Genomic DNA, 27,530 nt, shown 5'->3' on the forward strand with positions numbered 1-27,530 from the left:
AGGGAATTAATAGCTTTGGAAGTCCCATAATGATCTTTATAGTTCTTTACCTTCACAGCAGCTAAATCTTTAAGTACCGTTTCTTTAAAAGCATTGATATAGCTATTTGTTTGTGGGGGAGGGTTAAATAAAGATGCATTCCTTAAGTTTGACTGGGTATTTGTATTAGTAATATTTTTGACAATAGGATTCGTATAGAAATATTTTTTCAAAGATATTGACCTTACGAATCTATGTATGTCAATTAGAGATGAGCGAATCGAAGTATCCGAAGTGGAATTCGAGTCGAATATCGGAAAAATTTCGATTCGTGCCGAATCCGAAAAACAGCCTAATTCGGACGCGCGAATCGAAATTTTTCCGAAAATGGCGGCTGACATGTGCGGCGACGGAGCGGGGATGTCGGGGAAGGCGCGCAGACAAGGCGCGCTGCCCCATAATGCATTCCTCAACGACATGTGATCGCATCAGCCAATCAGCAGCCAGCCAGCCAGCACTGTGTAATGGTCGAGGTATATATAGCGGCCATTTTGGAAATCTTCATTTGCCTGCAGTCATTGAACAGAGGCAGACCGCTCTGTACTAGGGACAGGGACAGAGTTAGGGCCACAGAAACGAGAATTGGGGACAGAGAGAAGTTACTTAGGGACAGAGAACCATTACTCAGGGACACAGACTTGTTAATGAGGGCCACAGAATCGTTATTTAGGGACAAAGAAACGCTAGTTAGGGCCACAGAATTCATACTCAGGGACAGACAGAATTGTTACTCAGTGCCAGAGAATTGTTACTTAGGGCCACAGAAACGTTATTAGGGCCACAGAATTTTTACTCAGGGACAGACAGAATTGTTACTGAGTGCCAGAGAATTGTTACTCAGGGACAGACAGAATTGTTACTGAGTGCCAGAGAATTGTTACTCAGGGACAGACAGAATTGTTACTGAGTGCCAGAGAATTGTTACTCTCACAGACACAAAATTGTTACTTGCACAGACACAGAATTGTTACTTGCACAGACACACAATTGTTACTCAGGGCCACAGAATTCATACTCAGGGACAGACAGAATTGTTACTGAGTGCCAGAGAATTGTTACTCAGGGACAGACAGAATTGTTACTGAGTGCCAGAGAATTCTTACTCAGGGCCACAGAATTCATTCTCAGGGACAGACAGAATTGTTACTCAGGGACAGACAGAATTGTTACTGAGTGCCAGAGAATTGTTACTCAGGGACAGACAGAATTGTTACTGAGTGCCAGAGAATTGTTACTCAGGGACAGACAGAATTGTTACTGAGTGCCAGAGAATTGTTACTCAGGGACAGACAGAATTGTTACTGAGTGCCAGAGAATTGTTACTCTCACAGACACAAAATTGTTACTTGCACAGACACAGAATTGTTACTTGCACAGACACACAATTGTTACTCAGGGCCACAGAATTCATACTCAGGGACAGACAGAATTGTTACTGAGTGCCAGAGAATTCTTACTCAGGGCCACAGAATTCATACTCAGGGACAGACAGAATTGTTACTCAGGGACAGACAGAATTGTTACTGAGTGCCAGAGAATTGTTACTCAGGGACAGACAGAATTGTTACTGAGTGCCAGAGAATTCTTACTCAGGGACAGACAGAATTGTTACTGAGTGCCAGAGAATTGTTACTCTCACAGACACAAAATTGTTACTTGCACAGACACAGAATTGTTACTCGCACAGAGACAGAATTGTTACTCGCACAGAGACAGAATTGTTACTCAGGGCCACAGAATTCATACTCAGGGACAGACAGAATTGTTACTGAGTGCCAGAGAATTGTTACTCAGGGACAGACAGAATTGTTACTGAGTGCCAGAGAATTGTTACTCTCACAGACACAAAATTGTTACTTGCACAGACACAGAATTGTTACTTGCACAGACACACAATTGTTACTCAGGGCCACAGAATTCATACTCAGGGACAGACAGAATTGTTACTGAGTGCCAGAGAATTCTTACTCAGGGCCACAGAATTCATACTCAGGGACAGACAGAATTGTTACTCAGGGACAGACAGAATTGTTACTGAGTGCCAGAGAATTGTTACTCAGGGACAGACAGAATTGTTACTGAGTGCCAGAGAATTGTTACTCTCACAGACACAAAATTGTTACTTGCACAGACACAGAATTGTTACTTGCACAGACACACAATTGTTACTCAGGGCCACAGAATTCATACTCAGGGACAGACAGAATTGTTACTGAGTGCCAGAGAATTGTTACTCAGGGACAGACAGAATTGTTACTGAGTGCCAGAGAATTGTTACTCTCACAGACACAAAATTGTTACTTGCACAGACACAGAATTGTTACTCGCACAGAGACAGAATTGTTACTCAGGGCCACAGAATTCATACTCAGGGACAGACAGAATTGTTACTGAGTGCCAGAGAATTGTTACTCAGGGAAGACAGAATTGTTACTGAGTGCCAGAGAATTGTTACTCAGGGACAGACAGAATTGTTACTGAGTGCCAGGGAATTGTTACTCTCACAGACACAAAATTGTTACTTGCACAGACACAGAATTGTTACTCGCACAGAGACAGAATTGTTACTCAGGGCCACAGAATTCATACTCAGGGACAGACAGAATTGTTACTGAGTGCCAGAGAATTGTTACTCAGGGACAGACAGAATTGTTACTGAGTGCCAGAGAATTGTTACTCTCACAGACACAAAATTGTTACTTGCACAGACACAGAATTGTTACTTGCACAGACACACAATTGTTACTGAGTGCCAGAGAATTGTTACTCAGGGACAGACAGAATTGTTACTGAGTGCCAGAGAATTGTTACTCAGGGACAGTCAGAATTGTTACTGAGTGCCAGAGAATTGTTACTCAGGGACAGACAGAATTGTTACTGAGTGCCAGAGAATTGTTACTCGCACAGACACAAAATTGTTACTTGCACAGACACAAAATTGTTACTTGCACAGACACAGAATTGTTACTCGCGCAGACACAGAATTGTTACTCAGGGCCACAGAATTCATACTCAGGGACAGACAGAATTGTTACTGAGTGCCAGAGAATTGTTACTCAGGGACAGACAGAATTGTTACTGAGTGCCAGAGAATTGTTACTCAGGGACAGACAGAATTGTTACTGAGTGCCAGAGAATTGTTACTCAGGGACAGACAGAATTGTTACTGAGTGCCAGAGAATTGTTACTCGCACAGACACAAAATTGTTACTTGCACAGACACAGAATTGTTACTCGCACAGACACAGAATTGTTACTCGCACAGACACAGAATTGTTACTCAGGGCCACAGAATTCATACTCAGGGACAGACAGAATTGTTACTGAGTGCCAGAGAATTGTTACTCAGGGACACCTAATCGTTGAATTAAATAGTATGTCAGACAACATGCAGAGGAGTGGCAGAGGAGGCAATGTTTTAGGAGCGAGCAGACGTGGCAGCAGAGGAAGGGGTCGAGGCAGCAGTATTCGCAGCCAGAGGCCAGTGCTCCCGGTGTCATCCAGCGGTCGTGTCTCCACCGACAACCCTGCCGTCATTGATTGGTTGGCTCGGTCGTCTTCCTCTTCCCAGGTCACCTCTGACACCTACAGCCAACGGTCGGTGGGTACGTCAGACACAACCGTTAGTTGGCATGGCCCGGGACCAAGCCCACTGAAATCACGTGTCCTCTACCTGCCCCTGTCCTTTGCTGTTCCCTCACCAAGCGAAGTATCGCATGCTGTGGGCTCAGCCCCACTGTACAGTGAGGAAGAGCTAACAGAGGGCGGTCAGGAACGGGGGGAGACATCGGCCTTTTCAGCAGCCAAGCGAACAAGTACTGGCGAGGAGAGTGGCTCGGTAGCCGGTCTAGAGACAGGTCTGTCTCCTGACCCAGACGCAGCCGAGGGGGCTAGTAGTGAGGCGGAGACCCTACTTGATGATGAGGAGGTTGATCGCACTTGGCAGCCTCGTCGTCATCAGGCAATTTCTTCCGCATCATCAGGAGAAGAGGGTGGCAGCTTGGCAGCGAGCAAAACAGTCGGTGGGTTGCCCAGGAGACAGCAGCAGGGTCGCATCAGTGTCAGTGGAGCCAAACGTCCACGGAGTAGAGCACCAGCTCCACTGCAGCCTACCACCACGGCCAGTAGTGGTGCCGGTGCGCACGGAGGAAGTAGCAGTCAGCCAGTGAAGAGTAGCGGGGGCAAAGTTTCCTACTCGGTGGTGTGGCAATTTTTCCTCAAGCCGCCCGAGGAAGTAAACGTAGCCGTATGTCGACTATGTGGCCAGAAATGCAAGCGTGGCCAGGGGGCCCATGTTGGGACTACAGCGTTGCGTCAGCATATGCAGCGTCACCATTCGGTGGCCTGGGAAAACCGTGATAAACATACGGCGGTTCTGCCTGCCCCAGCCCCCGCTCCATCACCCGCTCCGTTACTTGCTCCGTCACCCGACGTCGTCAATCGCCCTCTATCAGCCAGTCAAGGCTCCAACACCTCTGCTGAGGGGAGTTGTCGCTCGTTGGCATCTTCCGCTCGTTCAGATGCTCCTTCTCCTGCTACTCCTCTTCTCGGATTCCGTCAACAGTCTTTCTTGGAATCCGTATCCAAGAGACAACAGTTTGCGAGCACGCACCCGACGGTGCAAAAGCTGAACGTCCTCCTGTCCAAGTTGCTGGTGCTGCAGTCCCTCCCTTTCCAACTGGTGGACTCAGCACCTTTCCGAGAAATGATGGCTTGTGCCGCGCCGCGGTGGAGAGTGCCAAGCCGTCATTTCTTTGCCCAAAAGGCAGTGCCAGCCCTGCATTCACATGTAGAAGAGATGGTGGGCCAGTCTTTGAGCATGTCGGTCTCTGCCAAAGTGCACGGCAGCGCCGACGTGTGGAGCTGTAACTACGGTCAGGGACAGTACATGTCATTTACGGCCCACTGGGTGAACGTGGTGCCGGCACAGCCGCACCAGCAACTTGGACAGGTCACGACGCTTTTGCCTCCACGTTTGCACGTCCTTGGTCCAGCAAGCATGTCCGCCTCTACCACCTCTTTTTCCGCCGTGTCCTCAGCCGCCACCCCCGTGCCAAGTCCCATTACCCGACCGGCATATCACATGTGCAGGGCGCAACGGTGTCACGCTGTGCTGCACCTGGTATGCCTTGGCGAACGTAGTCACACAGGGGAGGAACTGCTGAGTGTAATGAACAGAGAAATCGACAGATGGCTGTCTCCGCGCAAACTAAAAATCGGAACCATGTTGACTGACAACGGAAAGAACATGGTGTCTGCTCTGCGTCAAGGAAGGTTGTGCCATGCGCCATGCATGGCTCACGTGTTCAATCTGGTTGTCAAGCGGTTCCTAAAATCCACCATCCCACTGCAAGACATCCTTAAAATGTCACGTAAACTGTGCATGCATTTCAGCCATTCCTACACCGCAAAGAACACCCTCATTGAGCTGCAGCGGCAGAACGGAATTCCACAGCATCGCCTGATCTGCGACGTTGCAACAAGGTGGAATTCAACCCTACACATGTTAGACCGCCTTTACGAGCAGCGAAAGGCCATCACCGATTTCCTGATGTTACAAGCGGATAAAGGTACTCCCCTGTGTAACTTAGATGTCAGCCATTGGCAGCTCATGCGTGACACCTGCCGCTTGCTCAGGCCCTTTGAGGAGGCCACGCTATTCGTGAGTCGGCAGGACTATGGGATGAACGACGTCATTCCTCTGTTGCACGTCCTGGAACAAATGCTGTTAACAATGGCTGGTCAGGGTGCGGTAGACGTGGCGCACAGATCTCAACGCCACATGACCCCTGTGGGGGCAGGACAGGAAGAAGAGGAGGAGGTAGAGGAGGACATTTGTGCTCAGGAATTATTGAGTGAAATGGGTGGTTTTTCCACTCAGCGGACAGGAGTGGAGGAGCAGGAGCATCTGGTAGAGGAGGAGGAGGAGGAGACAGAGGACCCAGACGCACCGTGGCAGTATGCTGTGGAGATGGAGGCAGGGAGTCCCTCGCATTCCTTGGCACAAATGGCCCATAGCATGCTCGGTTGCTTGCGTAGCGACAGCCGAATAATAACCATCAGACAGAGGGATGACTTTTGGCTGTCCACCTTGTTGGACCCTCGCTACCGGTCCAAAATGGTGGCCTTTTTCACACCTGCTGAGAGGGAGGCCAAAATTACGTACTATAAAAACCACCTATGTAGTCAGTTGGTCTCTGCCTTTGTGCGCCAACGTCCATCCTCAGACACTGTGGGCCCTGTGCGCTCGCGTTCCGCTGGCATGGCAGCAGGGGAGGGGTGGGGTGGTAGGAGCAGTGGCAGCTCCACCAGCAGTGGCTGCCTCAGTCTGCAGTCGATGATGAGTAGCTTTCTTCACCAGCGCAGTGAGGAAACTACTAACCAGCCGCAGCAGCAGCAGCAGCATCAGGTGGACCTGGAGCAGGAGCTCAAACAACAGGCTTGGGCCTACTTGGACAGCACCCTGCCAACCGAGGTAGACAATCCCCTTGACTACTGGGCAACGAAACTTGACCTTTGGCCCCAACTAGCTGAATTTGCCCTTGAAAGGCTGTCATGCCCGGCCAGTAGCGTGGCATCGGAGCGCGTGTTTAGTGCGGCAGGAGGTATTGTAACTCCGCGGAGGACACGACTGTCCACCCAAAGTGTGGAGAGACTCACGTTTGTGAAAATGAATCAGGCGTGGATTAGTCTGGATTTCAAACCACCAGTTCCTGACACAACTGACTAAATCCGCCATGAATCATGCCTCAAACATGTGCCACTTTCAGGTCTCCTCACACTGCTGGTGTGTTTAATTTTTTGACATAGGGTGCTGGCAGATTACGGGCCTCCTATAGCTGCTGCCAGGCCCCTAATCTGCCATAGGCCCCTATATACCGCCTCCTCATGCTGCTGCCAAGTCCAGAGTCTCTCATGGGTCCCTGTACGGCCTCCCATTGCTGCTGTCTCCATCGCCACACTCTGCTGCCATGTGCCACTTTCAGGTCTCTTCACACTGCTGGTGTGTTAAATTTTTTGACATAGGGTGCAGGCAGATTACGGGCCTCACATAGCTGCTGCCAGGCCCCTAATCTGCCATGGGCCCCTATATACCGCCTCCTCATGCTGCTGCCAAGTCTAGAGTCTCTCATGGGTCCCTGTACGGCCTCCCATTGCTGCTGTCTCCATCGCCACACTCTGCTGCCATGTGCCACTTTCAGGTCTCTTCACACTGCTGGTGTGTTAAATTTTTTGACATAGGGTGCAGGCAGATTACGGGCCTCACATAGCTGCTGCCAGGCCCCTAATCTGCCATGGGCCCCTATAAACCGCCTCCTCATGCTGCTGCCAAGTCTAGAGTCTCTCATGGGTCCCTGTACGGCCTCCCATTGCTGCTGTCTCCATCGCCACACTCTGCTGCCATGTGCCACTTTCAGGTCTCTTCACACTGCTGGTGTGTTTAATTTTTTGACATAGGGTGCAGGCAGATTACGGGCCTCACATAGCTGCTGCCAGGCCCCTAATCTGCCATGGGCCCCTATATACCGCCTCCTCATGCTGCTGCCAAGTCCAGAGTCTGTCATGGTCCCTGTACGGCCTCCCATTGCTGCTGTCTCCATCGCCACACTCTGCTGCCATGTGCCACTTTCAGGTCTCTTCACACTGCTGGTGTGTTAAATTTTTTGACATAGGGTGCAGGCAGATTACGGGCCTCACATAGCTGCTGCCAGGCCCCTAATCTGCCATAGGCCCCTATATACCGCCTCCTCATGCTGCTGCCAAGTCCAGAGTCTGTCATGGTCCCTGTACGGCCTCCCATTGCTGCTGTCTCCATCGCCACACTCTGCTGCCATGTGCCACTTTCAGGTCTCTTCACACTGCTGGTGTGTTAAATTTTTTGACATAGGGTGCAGGCAGATTACGGGCCTCACATAGCTGCTGCCAGGCCCCTAATCTGCCATGGGCCCCTATATACCACCTCCTCCTGCTGCTGCCAGGTCCAGAGTCTCTCATGGGTCCCTGTACGGCCTCCCATTGCTGCTGTCTCCATCGCCACACTCTGCTGCCATGTGCCACTTTCAGGTATCTTCACACTGCTGGTGTGTTAAATTTTTTGACATAGGGTGCTGCAAGATAACGGGCCTCACATAGCTGCTGCCAGGCCCCTAATCAGCCATGGGCCCCTATACCGCCTCCTCCTGCTGCTGCCAGGTCCAGAGTCTCTCATGCCATGTGCCACTTTCAGGTCTCTTCACACTGCTGGTGTGTTTAATTTTTTGACATAGGGTGCAGGCAGATTACGGGCCTCACATAGCTGCTGCCAGGCCCCTAATCTGCCATGGGCCCCTATATACCGCCTCCTCATGCTGCTGCCAGGTCCAGAGTCTCTCATGGGTCCCTGTACGGCCTCCCATTGCTGCTTTCTCCATCGCCACACTCTGCCATGTGCCACTTTCAGGTCTCCTCACACACTGCTGGTGTGTTGAATTTTTTGACATAGGGTGCTGGCAGATTACGGGCCTCCCATAGCTGCTGCCAGGCCCCTAATCTGCCATGGGCCCCTATATACCGCCTCCTCATGCTGCTGCCAAGTCCAGAGTCTGTCATGGGTCCCTGTACGGCCTCCCATTGCTGCTGTCTCCATCGCCACACTCTGCCATGTGCCACTTTCAGGTCTCCTCACACACTGCTGGTGTGTAGAATTTTTTGACATAGGGTGCTGGCAGATTACGGGCCTCCCATAGCTGCTGCCAGGCCCCTAATCTGCCATGGGCCCCTATATACCGCCTCCTCATGCTGCTGCCAAGTCCAGAGTCTGTCATGGGTCCCTGTACGGCCTCCCATTGCTGCTGTCTCCATCGCCACACTCTGCCATGTGCCACTTTCAGGTCTCCTCACACTGCTGGTGTGTTGAATTTTTTGACATAGGGTGCTGGTAGATTACGGGCCTCCTATAGCTGCTGCCAGGCCCCTAATCTGCCATGGGCCCCTATATACCGCCTCCTCATGCTGCTGCCAAGTTCAGAGTCTGTCATGGGTCCCTGTACGGCCTCCCATTGCTGCTGTCTCCATCGCCACACTCTGCCATGTGCCACTTTCAGGTCTCCTCACACTGCTGGTGTGTTGAATTTTTTGACATAGGGTGCTGGCAGATTACGGGCCTCCTATAGCTGCTGCCAGGCCCCTAATCTGCCATAAGCCCCTATATACCGCCTCCTCATGCTGCTGCCAAGTCCAGAGTCTGTCATGGGTCCCTGTACGGCCTCCCATTGCTGCTGTCTCCATCGCCACACTCTGCCATGTGCCACTTTCAGGTCTCCTCACACACTGCTGGTGTGTTGAATTTTTTGACATAGGGTGCTGGCAGATTACGGGCCTCCTATAGCTGCTGCCAGGCCCCTAATCTGCCGTAGGCCCCTATATACCGCCTCCTCATGCTGCTGCCAGGTCCAGAGTCTCTCATGGGTCCCTGTACGGCCTCCCATTGCTGCTGTCTCCATCGCCACACTCTGCCATGTGCCACTTTCAGGTCTCCTCACACTGCTGGTGTGTTCCATTTTTTGTCATAGGGTGCTGGCAGATTATGGGCCTCCCATAACTGCTGCCAGGCCCCTAATCTGCCATGGGCCCCTATACCGACTCCTCATGCTGTGACGTTGCAACAAGGTGGAATTCAACCCTACATATGTTAGACCGCCTTTACGAACAGCAAAAGGCCATCACAGATTTCCTGATGTTAAAAGCAGATAAAGGTACTCCCTGTGTAACTTAGATGTCAGCCATTGGCAGCTCATGCGTGACACCTGCGCTTGCTCAGGCCCTTTGAGGAGGCCACGCTATTCGTGAGTCGGCAGGACTATGGGATGAACGACGTCATTCCTCTGTTGCACGTCCTGGAACAAATGCTGTTAACAATGGCTGGTCAGGGTGCGGTAGACGTGGCGCACAGATCTCAACGCCACATGGCCCCTGTGGGGGCAGGACTGGAAGAAGAGGAGGAGGTAGAGGAGGACATTGGTGCTCAGGAATTATTGAGTGAAATGGGTGGTTTTTCCACTCAGCGGACAGGAGTGGAGGAGCAGGAGCATCTGGTAGAGGAGGAGGAAGAGGAGACAGAGGACCTAGACGCACCGTGGCAGTATGCTGTGGAGATGGAGGCAGGGAGTCCCTCGCATTCCTTGGCACAAATGGCCCATAGCATGCTCGGTTGCTTGCGTAGCGACAGCCGAATAATAACCATCAGACAGAGGGATGACTTTTGGCTGTCCACCTTGTTGGACCCTCGCTACCGTTCAAAAATGGTGGCCTTTTTCACACCTGCTGAGAGGGAGGCCAAAATAACGTACTATAAAAAACACCTATGTAGTCAGCTGGTCTCTGCCTGTCTGCGCCAACGTCCATCCTCAGACACTGTGGGCCCTGTGCGCTCGTGTTCCGCTGCCATGGCAGCAGGGGAGGGGTGGGGTGGTAGGAGCAGTGGCAGCTCCACCAGCAGCGGCTGCCTCAGTCTGCAGTCGATGATGAGTAGCTTTCTTCACCAGCGCAGTGAGGAAACTACTAACCAGCCGCAGCAGCAGCAGCAGCATCAGGTGGACCTGGAGCAGGACCTCAAACAACAGGCTTAGGCCTACTTGGACAGCACCCTGCCAACCGAGGTAGACAATCCCCTTGACTACTGGGCAACGAAACTTGACCTTTGGCCCCAACTAGCTGAATTTGCCCTTGAAAGGCTGTCATGCCCGGCCAGTAGCGTGGCATCGGAGCGCGTGTTTAGTGCGGCAGGAGGTATTGCAACTCCGCGGAGGACACGACTGTCCACCCAAAGTGTGGAGAGACTCACGTTTGTGAAAATGAATCAGGCGTGGATTAGTCTGGATTTCAAACCACCAGTTCCTGACACAACTGACTAAATCCGCCATGAATCATGCCCCAAACATGTGCCACTTTCAGGTCTCCTCACACTGCTGGTGTGTTCCATTTTTTGTCATAGGGTGCTGGCAGATTACGGGCCTCCCATAGCTGCTGCCAGGCCCCTAATCTGCCATGGGCCCCTATACCGCCTCCTCATGCTGCTGCCAAGTCCAGAGTCTCTCATGGGTCCCTGTACGGCCTCCCATTGCTGCTGCCTCCATCGCCACACTCTGCCATGTGCCACTTTCAGGTCTCCTCACACTGCTGGTGTGTTCCATTTTTTGTCATAGGGTGCTGGCAGATTACGGGCCTCCCATAGCTGCTGCCAGGCCCCTAATCTGCCATGGGCCCCTATACCGCCTCCTCATGCTGCTGCCAGGTCCAGAGTCTCTCATGGGTCCCTGTACGGCCTCCCATTGCTGCTGTCTCCATCGCCACACTCTGCCATGTGCCACTTTCAGGTCTCCTCACACTGCTGGTGGGTTCCATTTTTTGTCATAGGGTGCTGGCAGATTACGGGCCTCCCATAGCTGCTGCCAGGCCCGTAATCTGCCATGGGCCCCCGTACCGACTCCTCATGCTGCTGCCAGGCCCGTAATCTGTCATGGGCCACTGTTGTCGCTTGTTGGCATATTCCGCTCGTTCAGATGCTCCTTCTCCTGCTACTCCTCTTCACGGATTCCGTCAGCAGTCTTTCTTGGAATCCGTTTCCAAGAGACAACAGTTTGCGAGCACGCACCCGACGGTGCAGAAGCTGAACGTCCTCCTGTCCAAGTTGCTGCTGCCAGGCTCGTAATCTGTCATGCGCCCCTGTACCGCCTCCTCATGCTGCTGCCAGGTCCAGAGTGTGTCATGGGCCCCCGTACCGACTCCTCATGCTGCTGCCAGGCCCGTAATCTGTCATGGGCCCCTGTACCGCCTCCCCATGCTGCTGCCAGGTCCAGAGTGTGTCATGGGTCCCTGTACGGCCTCCCATTGCTGCTGCCAGGCCCGTAATCTGCCATGGGCCCCTGTACCGACTCCTCATGCTGCTGCCAGGCCCGTAATCTGTCATGGGCCCCTGTACCGCCTCCTCATGCTGCTGCCAGGTCCAGAGTGTGTCATGGGTCCCTGTACGGCCTCCCATTGCTGCTGTCTCTATCGCCACACTCTGCCATGTGCCACTTTCAGGTCTCCTCACACTGCTGGTGGTTTCCATTTTTGTCATAGGGTGCTGTATGGCCTCCCATTGCTGCTGCCTCCACCGCCACACTGTGGCTCCACACTCTGGTTTTGGCCCCGTGACTGCCCAAATGAGTGAAGTGTGCGGTGATTCTAAGATCGACGGCACTCATCTGCATGTCATACTGACTGACAGTATTATTTCTCTTCCCCAGCAGACTCCAAGGGCATTTAAATTAAAGGTACAGTGTTCTGCACTAATATTAAGTCTCTCTGAAGCCTAGAAACACCCTTTTTTAAGTTAAATTCACAGCGAATTTATTCGACTCGAATCGAATATTGTCCACGAATTCGCCGAATCAGTCGAATCGAATTTTTCATTTCTTCGCTCATCTCTAATGTCAATATATGTATGAAATTTGTCCAATTTGTTATTCGGTGCAAATTTTAATCCCCTATCTAATAGGTCCAGCTCTTGGGAAGTTAATACCTTCCCACTAAGGTTGAAAATCCCCTTACCCTTTATAGTTTCCTCTTTTTTGGGTTTGTTGACCCTTTTGCCTCCTCTTTTTCCCCTGCTCGAACGCTTCTTTTGCGTGAGCTTCCCTGGTCTAAAAAATGAACCGGGGTGGGATTCCGATTTTCACTTTGATATGTGGGATGATTAGTTGTTGGGGGATAATAGATATCATTTCTATATGGTGGAGCATATGATGGTTGCCTAAAAGACTGCTGAGGTGTTCTGGGTATAGGTGTCATGAACTCGTCATGCCTATAAGGGGCTCCATAATTCCTTCTTGGGGAATTACAATAGCCATATCCTCTATTGTAATTATTATTAGAGGGTCCCTTACCTTGTTGTTGATATGGTTTTTTAAATTGATTGTCCCTATAACCTTGATTGGGATACCAATCATAGTTTCTAGAGCCTATATTATCGTCTGACATAGACCTCAGTGGTTCAAAACGATTAGTCGTGGGTATATTACTATTGTAAGTAACCCTATTTTCTCCAGATGGCTGAGATTGGTGGTAATAAGCCTGGCGAGAATGATTAGGAACCTTCCTGCCTTTGTTATTTTTCTTAGGTTTGGATGTATGTGAATTAGTCTCCATAGGTGTGGGAGACACATTAACAGGTTCATCTACATCCGTTTGCCATTTAAAAACTTTATTTACAGCATAGTCCCTATGATCACGTATGTATTTCTTACATTTTTTTGTCTTTTGTTCCTTTTCAGTGTGTTCTAAAGACTGTTTCAATTTCTCAGATTCTAATTGATAATCATTCCTCTCCTTGAATGGAATGAGTTTCTCTCGTACCTTATTAATTTCTGTGTCTAGATAAATGAGTTTCTTCTTTTTCCGTGCAATTAAAAACTTAAGTAAATCTAGCCCAGCCAAATTAAAGTACTGTGACCATTCTACTGTACTATTGGTATCTCCCGTTTCAGGGGGGACATTCCATCTTAGGGACCGTGGGACCATTTGTTCCTTAATATATTTATCTAAGAAGGAAATATCCCACAGTGTCCTAACTTCAGATGAGGTTAGGTTATGAAGCTGTGTGAATAATCCCTTGATGTCATCAGATTCTTGTTCTATACTGAAAACATCATCAGATATTTTTGGTCTCATGGACCTTATCTCAAATATGTCAGCCATTTATAAGCTTAACACAACTAGCAGCTCAACTGAAATAGGTAGTAATAATCAGGAGAAACAGAAGATAAGTGAGCGCTTATGTGACAATATATACTAAGCAGCAGCTGTACACCAGAAAAGGCACCGTATCAAACCTTCAATAGCATATATATGTAAAGGGAGGGAGGTGCAGCGCTATATATGCAGACAAATGATGAATAAACACCGATAATGCACAATAATAAACGGTGACTGTAAGTTAATAACGCCACTAAATGGTGGCTAAGGTGAGAAAAGTAAACAGTCCAATGAAGGAGTGCTCTTAAGATCCAGGGTGATCTTCAGACGTCCACGAGGGGCCCCGGCGGCCATCTTTGATTTACTCCTGGGTCAGTACCATTTTGTTGTGTGTTGGATTTCCTGCTATCCTGTGCCCCTAATAAAGATACCTAAGGATATTACACTATGTGGCCCTTTCTATTTATTTGAGTTCTGGTGGGAGCCGGCCAAATCTACAGAAAAGCTGCATTCATCCGGGTACCAGGCCATGAGGGATATGCTGACCAGATCTGACCAGACCAGGATGATGACACAGGAGGTCCAGTGATATTTACACAAATGCGCATAAAGATTGCGTATCTGGTGAGTGCGCAGTCTTTATATTTTATCACCCGATGGTCCTTTTACTGGACGTCTGAAGATCACCCTGGATCTTAAGAGCACTCCTTCATTGGACTGTTTACTTTTCTCACCTTAGCCACCATTTAGTGGCGTTATTAACTTACAGTCACCGTTTATTATTGTGCATTATCGGTGTTTATTCATCATTTGTCTGCATATATAGCGCTGCACCTCCCTCCCTTTACATATATATGCTATTGAAGGTTTGATACGGTGCCTTTTCTGGTGTACAGCTGCTGCTTAGTATATATTGTCACATAAGCGCTCACTTATCTTCTGTTTCTCCTGATTATTACTACCTATTTCAGTTGAGCTGCTAGTTGTGTTAAGCTTATAAATGGCTGACATATTTGAGATAAGGTCCATGAGACCAAAAATATCTGATGATGTTTTCAGTATAGAACAAGAATCTGATGACATCAAGGGATTATTCACACAGCTTCATAACCTAACCTCATCTGAAGTTAGGACACTGTGGGATATTTCCTTCTTAGATAAATATATTAAGGAACAAATGGTCCCACGGTCCCTAAGATGGAATGTCCCCCCTGAAACGGGAGATACCAATAGTACAGTAGAATGGTCACAGTACTTTAATTTGGCTGGGCTAGATTTACTTAAGTTTTTAATTGCACGGAAAAAGAAGAAACTCATTTATCTAGACACAGAAATTAATAAGGTACGAGAGAAACTCATTCCATTCAAGGAGAGGAATGATTATCAATTAGAATCTGAGAAATTGAAACAGTCTTTAGAACACACTGAAAAGGAACAAAAGACAAAAAAATGTAAGAAATACATACGTGATCATAGGGACTATGCTGTAAATAAAGTTTTTAAATGGCAAACGGATGTAGATGAACCTGTTAATGTGTCTCCCACACCTATGGAGACTAATTCACATACATCCAAACCTAAGAAAAATAACAAAGGCAGGAAGGTTCCTAATCATTCTCGCCAGGCTTATTACCACCAATCTCAGCCATCTGGAGAAAATAGGGTTACTTACAATAGTAATATACCCACGACTAATCGTTTTGAACCACTGAGGTCTATGTCAGACGATAATATAGGCTCTAGAAACTATGATTGGTATCCCAATCAAGGTTATAGGGACAATCAATTTAAAAAACCATATCAACAACAAGGTAAGGGACCCTCTAATAATAATTACAATAGAGGATATGGCTATTGTAATTCCCCAAGAAGGAATTATGGAGCCCCTTATAGGCATGACGAGTTCATGACACCTATACCCAGAACACCTCAGCAGTCTTTTAGGCAACCATCATATGCTCCACCATATAGAAATGATATCTATTATCCCCCAACAACTAATCATCCCACATATCAAAGTGAAAATCGGAATCCCACCCCAGGTTCATTTTTTAGACCAGGGAAGCTCACGCAAAAGAAGCGTTCGAGCAGGGGAAAAAGAGGAGGCAAAAGGGTCAACAAACCCAAAAAAGAGGAAACTATAAAGGGTAAGGGGATTTTCAACCTTAGTGGGAAGGTATTAACTTCCCAAGAGCTGGACCTATTAGATAGGGGATTAAAATTTGCACCGAATAACAAATTGGACAAATTTCATACATATATTGACATACATAGATTCGTAAGGTCAATATCTTTGAAAAAATATTTCTATACGAATCCTATTGTCAAAAATATTACTAATACAAATACCCAGTCAAACTTAAGGAATGCATCTTTATTTAACCCTCCCCCACAAACAAATAGCTATATCAATGCTTTTAAAGAAACGGTACTTAAAGATTTAGCTGCTGTGAAGGTAAAGAACTATAAAGATCATTATGGGACTTCCAAAGCTATTAATTCCCTCCTCGACCAGAAAGACCTAGTCATAAGGCCTGCGGATAAAGGAGGAGGAGTTGTATTAATGAGCAAAGATAGCTATAATAAGGAAGTATATAATATTCTTGGAGATGTGGACACGTATTGCCGTCTACCAAAGAATCCTTTGAGTGCATATAAAAAATCTCTCAAAAATATCATTGCTAAAGGTTATTCAGATAATGTTATAAATAAAAGAGAGAAGGAGTTTCTATGTCCATCGGCCCCTAGGATACCGGTCATGTACATTCTCCCCAAAGTACATAAAAACTTAGAGAGCCCTCCCGGCAGACCCATCATAAGTGGTATTGGATCTTTATGTTCTCGAGTAGGACAATACATAGATTATTTCCTACAACCACTAGTACGGAAAACGCCATCTTATCTGCGAGACACAAAACAAGTGCTACAGGATATTCAAGGTCTCCATGTTGATGAAAATACATTTCTAGTTACAGCTGACGTGGCTTCTTTGTACACGAGCATTGATCACATAGAGGGTATGCAAGCAGTAGATTTTTATCTCAATGAATCTACTCTGTCATCTTTACATAAACAGTTTATTCTTACCCTTTTGGATTTTGCTATGACTAGGAATTATTTTTGGTACGATAGTAATTTTTATCTGCAGACTAGGGGCGTGGCTATGGGAGCGAAATTCGCTCCAAGCCTGGCAAATTTGTTCATGGCGAGATGGGAGGAGGACGTTATATACGCCAGAGATTGGCCAGAATTATATTTCTATAGGCGATATATTGATGACATTCTGCTTATTTGGAAAGGGGATGAACAGACATTAGTTAATTTTTTTGGCACTCTTAATAATAACACCTTAAATATCAAATTAACTTTTGATTATAGTAAATCTAGTGTAAATTTCTTGGATTTGACATTAATAAACCAAGAAGGTACCATTATAACTTCTTCCTTTTTCAAAGAAACAGACCGCAACGGTTACATTCCCATTAGCAGTTGTCATCATCCGCTATGGCTTTCAAACATACCGAAAGGTCAATTCTTAAGGTTGAGAAGAAACTGTACCTCGGTTGATACCTTTTTTTCACAAGCATCTATATTAAAACATAGGTTCTTGGAAAAGGGGTACGATGAGACATGTCTTACCCGCACTATGCATGAGATAGGAAACATGGATAGGGATTCTTTGCTCGCTAATAATAATGTTTCACAAAAGTCACAAAAAATTTGTCCTTTTGTTACTACATTTTCTAGACAATATAAGACCATCTCAAGTATTATTAATCAGAATTGGAAAATTCTGAAGGCGGATCCAGTGTTAACTAAAATCCTCCCTGATAGACCTGAGATCACCTACAGGAGAGCTCAATCCCTGAGAAATTTTATAGCCCCAAATATTATCAACCCTCCTAGGAATACTTCCTTTTTGAACAATATTACCGGCTTTTTTCCATGCAACAGGTGTATTATATGCACCTGTAATAACAAAAGGAAAAAGAGGGTGGATAATTTTACATCGACCAGTACTGGCAGGTCATTTAAGATCAATAACTTTATATCATGTCATAGTAAACATGTCGTGTATCTTTTACAATGTCCGTGCAAAAAACAGTACATTGGGCGCACCATCAGAAAACTTAAGGACAGACTCCGGGAACATGTTAGTAACATTAAGAAGGGCTTTAAAGATCATTCTTTATCATTACACTACAGGACCCATCATAATAGGGACCCATCTTCATTACAGTTTGTAGGTATTGATATAGTACAAGCCCACTGGAGGGGCGTAAATAAGAAAAGAACAGTCTCGCAAATGGAAACGAAATGGATATTCCAGATGGACTGTATGCGCCCCAAAGGACTTAATATAGAATTGGATATCAATAGTTTTATTGATAATAGTTAATTGAAACTATTTAGATATCCTTCTATATGTACATTTATATATGAATTCTCTGCCATTGATCCTAATCTGTGTTTATCGTATTTTATTAAAACTATAAGGGTTTCCGTTTGCCATTATAATGATATATACTTGTTTTTAGATGAACTTATTTTAATAAGTATGTTAGTATTTTAATATTTTGCATGCACTGTTGACCTATAGGTCCACAGATGTATGTTATATTTTACAGCTTTATTAAGTGTATATATTGTTGATTATTACGGGTTTAGAAATGATTTTCATACATAAGGGTATTCATGATGTATTTATCCTTTTGTTTGGCAGATTGCATATATTTGCCATTATTTATGTATGCATGATTACCAGGTTTTTATATGATTTTAAAAGTATTTTTAATTTAATTTTATTTTTATGTAAATATATTTTTATTCATATATAGGTCTTATATATTTACATTATTTTGGTTATGATAAATATGGGCTGTGTAATAGAATTTTGGATCTATCCATCAATTAATTAATTAAGGATCCATTCTTGCTTCTGCCCATAGCCATATCATTTGGGTCTTACCCTGCACAGGTGATCCATAATCTGTGGATTGTATTATCCCTGGTGCTTATAGCATTAGATTAAACCAGCCCTGTTGTCCACAGCATTCATTTCGCTGCTTGTCTCTGTGCACCCGACGATTGGCGTTTGCGCATGCGCCATCGGGTCGGGCTACAACAAAATGGCGCCCGTTGCGCGGACATTCAGCGCAGGGAAAATGGCGCGTGACGTACTGCGCATGCGCCAATGTCCGTATTTAGCTACTGTCATTTGCGTCCACCACTGTAAGCTGCACCCCTATGACTACGAGCCTTCGCTCGAAACGCGTCAGGGAAGGCTACAGCAGGTTGGACGCATCACCGCCGGCACCACGAGGGGCCCCGGCGGCCATCTTTGATTTACTCCTGGGTCAGTACCATTTTGTTGTGTGTTGGATTTCCTGCTATCCTGTGCCCCTAATAAAGATACCTAAGGATATTACACTATGTGGCCCTTTCTATTTATTTGAGTTCTGGTGGGAGCCGGCCAAATCTACAGAAAAGCTGCATTCATCCGGGTACCAGGCCATGAGGGATATGCTGACCAGATCTGACCAGACCAGGATGATGACACAGGAGGTCCAGTGATATTTACACAAATGCGCATAAAGATTGCGTATCTGGTGAGTGCGCAGTCTTTATATTTTATCACCCGATGGTCCTTTTACTGGACGTCTGAAGATCACCCTGGATCTTAAGAGCACTCCTTCATTGGACTGTTTACTTTTCTCACCTTAGCCACCATTTAGTGGCGTTATTAACTTACAGTCACCGTTTATTATTGTGCATTATCGGTGTTTATTCATCATTTGTCTGCATATATAGCGCTGCACCTCCCTCCCTTTACATATATATGCTATTGAAGGTTTGATACGGTGCCTTTTCTGGTGTACAGCTGCTGCTTAGTATATATTGTCACATAAGCGCTCACTTATCTTCTGTTTCTCCTGTTTTTAAAACATTGCCTATGGATATTAAAAAGGTATGCAGTTTGTCGCCATTGCACGGGGCATGCGCAGTTTTAAAGCATGTCATGTTTGGTATCTATTTACTCAGCATACCATCATCTTTTATATTTTTCCAAATATTTGGCCAATATTTAGTGTTTTTTTGCATTAAAAGTAAAAAAAGTGTATTTTTTAAAAACAAATTGTGTTTGAAAAATCGCTGCGCGAGTACTATGTGACATAAAAAATTGCAGCACCCACTAGGTTGTTTGCTTTAAAAAAATATATAATGTCTGGGGTTTAAATTAATTTGCTAGCAAAAATTACAGATTTTTTTCATGTGAACAAAAAGTGTCAGGCTTGGTCTTCAGGTGGTTAGAAGAGTGAGTGATATTTGGCATAAACCTCTAATGCTAGGCATAAAATGCCCATAAAATGTTACACAAAATTGTCACTTAAATAATTTATTGCTCACACAGGCCATGGGTATATGTGGAATTACTCCCCAAAATACATTCTGCTACTTCTCCTGAGTATTGGGGTACCACATGTGAGAGACGTTTTGGCAGTCTAGCCAAGTGCAGGACCCCAAAATCCAATAAGCACCATCAGTCTTTTAAAGGGCTTTATTTCCTCATTACACTTCCTGACTACCTATCACAGTTTCGGAGGCCCTGAATTGCCAGGATAGCACCAAACCCCCCCAAATGACCACTTTTTGGAAAGTAGACACCCCAAGGAATTTGATCAGAAACATGGTGAGTATTTTGCAGATCTCGTTTGTTGCCACAAGTTTTTGAAAACTGAAGAAAAAAAAACAAAAACATATTTTTTCTTTTCTTTTTTTATATTTCAAAACCTTGTGAGAAAAAATGAGATCTGCAAAATACTCATCAAACATCTTTTTAAATTCCTTGGGGTGTCTAATTTCCAAAAAGGGGTAATTTGGGGGGAGGTTGGTGCTATCCTGGCATTTCAGGGCCTCTGAAACTGTGATAGGTAGTGAGGAAGTGAAATGAGGAAGTTACGCACCTTCAGGCTTTTAAAGTGATCATTGGATTTCAGGCTCCTGTATGTGGCTAGGCTCCCAAAAAGTCTCAGATATGTGGTATCCCCATACTCGGTAGAAGTAGCAGAATGTCTTTTAGGGTGTAATTCCACATATACCCATGACTTGTGTGAGAAATATATAATTTAAATGACAAGTTTGTGTAAAAAAAAAAGTTTTTGTCATTTTCCAGAAACTTGTGGAAAAAAATAAATCTTCTATGGACTCAATATGCCTCTCAGCAGATAGCTTAGGGTGCCTACTTTCCGAAAAGGGGTCATTTGGGGATGTTTGTACTGTCCTGGTATTTTAGCACCTCAAGAAATGTGATGAGCAGTCAGAAAGGAAAAGCTGTGTAAATTCCATTATCTATACCATAGTTTGTAGCCGCTATAACTTTCACACAAAGCAATCAATATACAAATTTTGGGATTTTTTTTTACCAAAAACATGTAGCAGAATACATTTTGGCCTAAAGTTATGATGAAATTTTAGTTTTTTTGGATATTTTTTATGACAGAAATGAGAAAATATCGTTTTTTTCAAAAACATTTCTTTTCTCAATTTTTTTGTTTAAAGCGCCAAAAATAAAAAGCGCACAGGTGATAAAATACCACCAAAATAAAAATATAAATAAAATGTGCAGCGCTATAAATGAATCAAGTTATGAGTATTCAAAACATTCAAATAAAGGCATAGGTATATTATATACAGTTCATCAGGTGACTTGAAGTGCTCTAATATTCCTATATCCTCCTATAGAGCACTTCAAGTCACCTGATGAACTGTATATAATATACCTGTGCCTTATTTGAATATTTTGAATGATCCATTTATAGCGCTGCACGTTTTATTTATATTGTCCTTTAGAGTTTTTTTATGGTAACCTGGTGCACAGCTGCTTTTACTCTTTATGTGCCCTCACATTTACCTGCCTTATTTATTATACCACCAAAATAAAGCTCTCTTTGTGTAAAAAAAAAAAAGGACATAAATTTCATTTATGTACCGTATTGCATGACCGTGCAATTGTCAGTTAAACTAGTGCAGTACTGTATAGCAAAGAAAAAGGTGTAAATTGCAGTATCTATACCATAGTTTGTAGACACTATAACTTTCACACAAAGCAATCAATATACACTTATTGGGATTTTTTTTACCAAAACATGTAGCAGAATGCATTTTGGCCTAAATTTATAACTATCTTTGAGTTTACTATATATTTTTTATAGCCGAAAGTAAAAAATATTGTTTTTCTTCAAAATGTTCTGTCGTTTTTTGTTTATAGCGCAAAAAATAAAAAGTGCACAGGTGATCAAATACCACCAAAAGAAAGCTCTATTTGTGTGAAAAAAATACGTATTCATTTGGGTACAGTATTGCATGACCGCGCAATTATCAGTTGAATTAGTGCAGCGCCGAGTAGCAAAAAGAGGCTTAGTCAGGAAGGGGGGTAAATCCTCAGGAGGGCAAGTGGTTAACAAATAATGGCACCATGAACATAACATGCATTTTGCATGCCTTTCCAGAACACACAAAAACACAGGTAAAAAATTAGCCAAAATAGCTGGTAAAACAGCACCAACATGCACATAAAAATTTCAAAACACACTTTAAAAAATTTGCAAAATGTTTCTTTAAAAAACTGCACCAAAATGTGCATTAAAAAGGCACAAAAAGCCAAATTGAACCCTTTTAGACATGGAGCGTTGTGTGTTTTTTCAATGCGCATTGATAGCAGATTTGTCAAAAGTGCTCTGCGTATTTTAGCACAATTTGGAATTGCGGTAAGAATTGTGCAGTTTTGCCAACAATTCAACATTGTTCAGATGTCATTGGGTCCTAAACAACAATTCATTATAACTATACTGTGTGTGTGTGTGTGTGTGTATATGTATGTATGTATGTATGTGTGTGTATATATATATATATACACACACACTGTACAGTATATATTTACATCATTGTTTAACCCAGCTAGTGCTGATATTAGGAAAAAAGAAGCCTTCTTCCTCACATCACAGCAGCTTCTCACCCATATTCACCAGCTCGGGGCTGGAAAATCTGGAACAGAGATATGTTACAGAGATGGCCAGTGAGATCTTAATATGTTACCTTCATAAACTGGCCATCTCTGTAAAAGTGAATGACAGAAGGCTATGCCCTGTGATGAGAAGTGAAGAACATGGCCTCTGCTCCTCATCTCTGCGTCATAAACTGGCACACCTGAGAGATCAGCTGTGATCATCAGAATCTCGGCTTTTCTCTCTTTCATAAACGGTCACCTATACTAGTATAGTGATAAAATGTGAAATATTGAGTACCACACCAACTAGGAGATACTATTATGCAGATGATTTTAATGTTTTGTTTATTTGTATTCTAACTTCTTTTAAAAGGGATTTTTTTTTCTTTTTTTAGGTTATAAATAAAATTCATAATTCTTCTTTTGAAGTCTGTAATGTGCAGGGGCGGACTGACCATTTGGAAACTCGGGCACTGCCCAAGGCCCCGGGGTCAGTAGAGGGCCCCATGAGATGCCCATGGTACCTTTTTCATAGGCTTTTTTGAGTTTGGGCAAGGACATAGCGGCCCCATGATCCCCTATTGCCCGGGGGCCCCATGAGTTGTCAGTCCGCCCCTGGTAATGTGTGATCCTTGGATAACATAAAAGTCCATCAGCATAAAATGATCCTTTTCGTTAGCACTTCACTACTCTATACACCTCTTGGAACCTTTATTGTATTTTCCCCTATACAGTAGTGAGTGAAGTAAGGTATGCAAACACAGAGTAGGCATTTCATAGAAGGACCCATTTCCATGCAGTTTGCATTTTACAACTTCTCCATAACAGCTTGCAATTTACCAGAGGTGGAGAGAGCTCATTACATTTTGATGACCAGATATTGACCATCGGCTGAAAAATGTGGTGAACTGTAAGCTCCAAAAACGTTACCACATTGCATGAAAAATGTTTTCACTGCTGTTATAGTATTTATAGTTGTGAAAATAGATTTATTTTTTATCACGCTGATAATCTGATAATACATTCCACCTGTGGTTTAAATATATTAACTCCTTCATTAACAAGGACAAAACCAACCTTAGTGCTCAAACCCAATTCTGCAACTTTGGCATGTGGGGTTTATTTCCTAAAGCTGTTAAAACCGCTTCCAATCCGCATACAGTATATGTGAATGGGCACTGAATGTATGTTTTCTTGAAAACCCCAAGCTTCTCCTATACAGCGCTATTAAATGCAAAACAAAAAAATGTGATATATTGCAGTTTACTAATTATTGAATGAGGTGGCTGTATTTGTTTTCTTTTTTGGATATTTTGTTCCTGTGTTCTCATTTGGTGATCTGGCCAGGAACACATCTCCTGAGTTCCTCTACTCTGTATAGAGATGTAATAAAAACACCATTGGACAGCAGCATTGTCAGTCTCGGGCAGGGGGAGTGTTAGGTGCACTAGCAGATTTAGATACACTAACAAATTCCAGCTGAACACCAGATAACACTTTTTTTTAGCAATTACAGCAACAGTTTTTTCTTTTTGTGATAAAGGTTTTATATAAATATATCAAAGCTGATCATTAAAAGCACCCCCATCAGTGTTAAAACAAATAAAGCCTAAAATAGAAAGTTAATGCAGCCATCACATCTAAGAATTGGTACGCCGAAGTATAATAAATGCTTGCTTTTGAGTTTTATACTGCTTTAATGTGGCAGCACAATCAGTAGTAAATTCTTTTGTTACACAATTTCCAATTAGAAACTGCAGAGCACTTTTGCATGTGAGGCAGTGCATATCCCACCACCTCCAGTGTACACCTATGGTCATAAGATTCCTGTCAGCACTTTAACACCATCAGAGACACCATCTGCTTCAGACTATAAGCCCCCGGTCACATCAGGTGCAACTTGGCATGCGATCTGCATGCCAGGCAACTTGCAAATCGTATGCCAAGTAGCATCTTATTGTCCGCTATTAGAGCAGTCATATTGGTGAGGTTCCGACTTGGTTGGAGCCACACCGATTTTTAAGGTAGTACATATACTACTTGTGTCGCTATTTGCATAGACATCTGTGTCAGATGTCTTGCAAATCACAATAAAATCGGCAGGTCACCTGATTTTGAAATAGTGCGACTTCACTGTAAGTCGCACTATTTCAAAATCGGCTTTGATGTGACCAGGGGGTAATGTGACTCTTGTGATTAGAGATCTAGTTGGTTAGTTTGCGATTTCTAATCTTTATGATTATTAGTTTAAGGTGGGTCCCTTTAATGCATGTTTCAAGCAAGGCCAAGTGGATTTTTAAATCTGTTGGTACATGCAACATTTTTTTCCCATCTGCATCTATCTATAGGTGCCCTTCTCAATCACTGCGCTTAGAAAATAGCAGCAGCTGTCCTAATAGAACTCTAACAAGTGTAAATGATAATGAATGGCAGCTCTGAAGATGGGGTAAGATGAAAACACAGGAGTGAGTAATCTAATGTTTACTGAAGCGATTAGGCAGAATTGGAAAGCTGTTATCTGCAGTGGTTTGCGGAGCAGCAGAATACAGGAGAGGCAAGCGCAAGGTTATATTGCAAATCACTCTCACTTCCCTGATTATCAGGTTGAGGCCAGTGAAAATAAAAAAGGGAAGACAAAAATAAGATGAGGGAACAAACAAGTCATTCATCTGTCCCCTCCTCCCTCTGGCTACAGGCAAAAAATCCCAGCCCCTGCAATGAAACATGCATCATATCTCCTACCTCTCTCCAGACCTAAGGGTTCAGACAGAGCTGCCATCTTAACTCAAGCAGTCACATGCCCAAGAGTTCCCCACTGTAAAGGAGGAGGAGACGGTGCAGGCTGCTCAGCCCACGAGCCTTGGAGATGCTGCATGCATGGAGACTGCTCTCGTATCATCCTCCTCTATACATTGGCAGCTTGTGTCAGAACAATGAGGGTCCTTGGCTTTTCTTCTATACAATGCAAGCTGATGTATGCAGGACATCACTGAAAAATGCGGTAGCGTGTGTGATTTGTGAAGATCGGAGTTGTTGTCTTTAGCAACAAGCTATAATTATTTTCACAGTGAATAAAACCTGGAGCTTTAGTAGAGCTGCTACCTACAGTAAACACATAAAATCGACTAATGCAAAAAAAAAAAGCTTGCCCATAACAACCAAATGATTTCATACATTAAGCAGAGACATGACCACTGCAGAGCTGGAAAAGCAAAGGTTGCCAATTTCAGCCAACAAGGTTTCATTTTTTAATTTTTATCCCACACTGGTAAAATGAAAGTACAAAAGATGTCAAGGCAAACAGAAAGCTGATGCAAATATGGAGCTGTGGTTCCAAATATAGAACTATCTTTCAAATTAAACAAGCAATCTGAAAGGTGCTCTAGGCCACTGGTTCCTGATATTATTGAGACCAGGGCCCAGTAAATTCTTCCAAAACCTTCTGTGCCCCCAACGTATTAAAAAAACATTTATACTCACACAAAAAAATAATGGAAATTCAAAACATGTATTAAAATGCTGGAAGGCTCTGAATGATGCTTGATATCACTGTGGGAAAGGGGGTGGGGGAGATGGGGGTTCTTGAGGGACTTAGGGGACTCTCCAGCTGACTTGGTGATCTTGTAGAGGATAAGGTTTCCCGAGGGAGTGGAGAAGAACTGTGTGGGATAGGGCCTCTCCAGGAGGCTGTGAGCTTTGCAGGGGTAATGAGTGAGACTGCAGGACCCCATGATGGTGGGGAAACACTGTTGTAGGTTGGGGGCACTTTGGGAGGCTGGAGGTTCTGCTGAGAGCTAGGAAGCACTGCAGGGCACTGGCTGGCAATGTGGAAGGTTAAGGGTTCTCAGGGGGTCAGGGACACTGTGGGAGATTGAATGGTACTACATGCCACATTGGGAGGGTGGGGGCCACTATGGGAGTTGGAAGGCATTGTGAAAGGTTAGGGGATCTGCAGCTGGCTGCGCTCCATTCAGCAGGGGATTCGTGAACAGCTCTCCTGCTGAATCAGAGCAGAACGGAATAGATGTCAATTTTGTGACATCTGTTCCTGTTCAGTTTGTGCCTGCATTTTAACAGTGGACTGTGCAGGACCTGTGATGGCTCTATGAGCGACTGAATGTGAACAGCCTTGTGTCTGTTTACATCAGGCTATATCTGAACCATCATGTTTAAAGCCAATAAAGTATACGGTCTTGCTCTATTTTTCTATGATCATAGACAGACTCGGAGGTAAGTGTTTATTAACAGATGCAATTCCTTTCACATCTGCCTGCAGGTAGATTTGCATGGAGGTTCTGATCAGATCCATCTTAAAAACTGACAGATGGACCTGATCAGAAAACCCATGTGAAAGGAGCCTAAAGCCTAAAGGAGGTAAAAACTCACGGTTGAGCCACATTTTTACTGTCACTCTAAGCTGCAAAGGTAGCTGTATGGTTGTATATACATATTGCAGCACAGATTGCAACCTATTCAAGTGCATGGGACTGCACAACCACTGGTCAATTTGCATGGTAGTGGGGTTAAAAAAGGCAGTATTTTATTAAATACCTTCTTCAGCTCTGCGTATACAAAGGAGCATGTGGGAGCTCTTGTCCATAATGGGCATAGTATCGACACAGCTCCAGATGATCCACATTGGCTCACAATTAATATGATCCAAAAATATTTAGACAGAATAAAGGTGAATAAAGCACCTGGACCGGATGGCATACACCCACGGGTCCTTAAAGAATTGAGCTCTGTCATTTCAAAGCCATTGTTTCTC

At 44.7% G+C, this 27,530-nt stretch overlaps 1 protein-coding gene across 1 annotated transcript in view; it reads right to left on the reverse strand.

Annotated features, from left to right (window-relative positions):
* Window positions 1-25,670, reverse strand: part of LIN7B (lin-7 cell polarity scaffold B) — a 192,910-nt gene extending 167,240 nt beyond the window's left edge. The window contains exon 1 of the mRNA XM_089671607.1: window positions 25,505-25,670. Coding sequence (XP_089527733.1) covers window positions 25,505-25,541 — 37 coding nt within the window. The 5' untranslated portion in view covers window positions 25,542-25,670. The remainder of the gene's footprint in view (window positions 1-25,504) is intronic.
* Window positions 25,671-27,530: the final 1,860 nt, after the last annotated feature.

The sequence above is a fragment of the Staurois parvus genome, unplaced genomic scaffold (genome assembly GCF_062004578.1).
Source record: "Staurois parvus isolate SC_StPar_1 unplaced genomic scaffold, SC_StPar_1.0 ptg000108l, whole genome shotgun sequence".
Classification (NCBI taxonomy): domain Eukaryota; kingdom Metazoa; phylum Chordata; class Amphibia; order Anura; family Ranidae; genus Staurois; species Staurois parvus.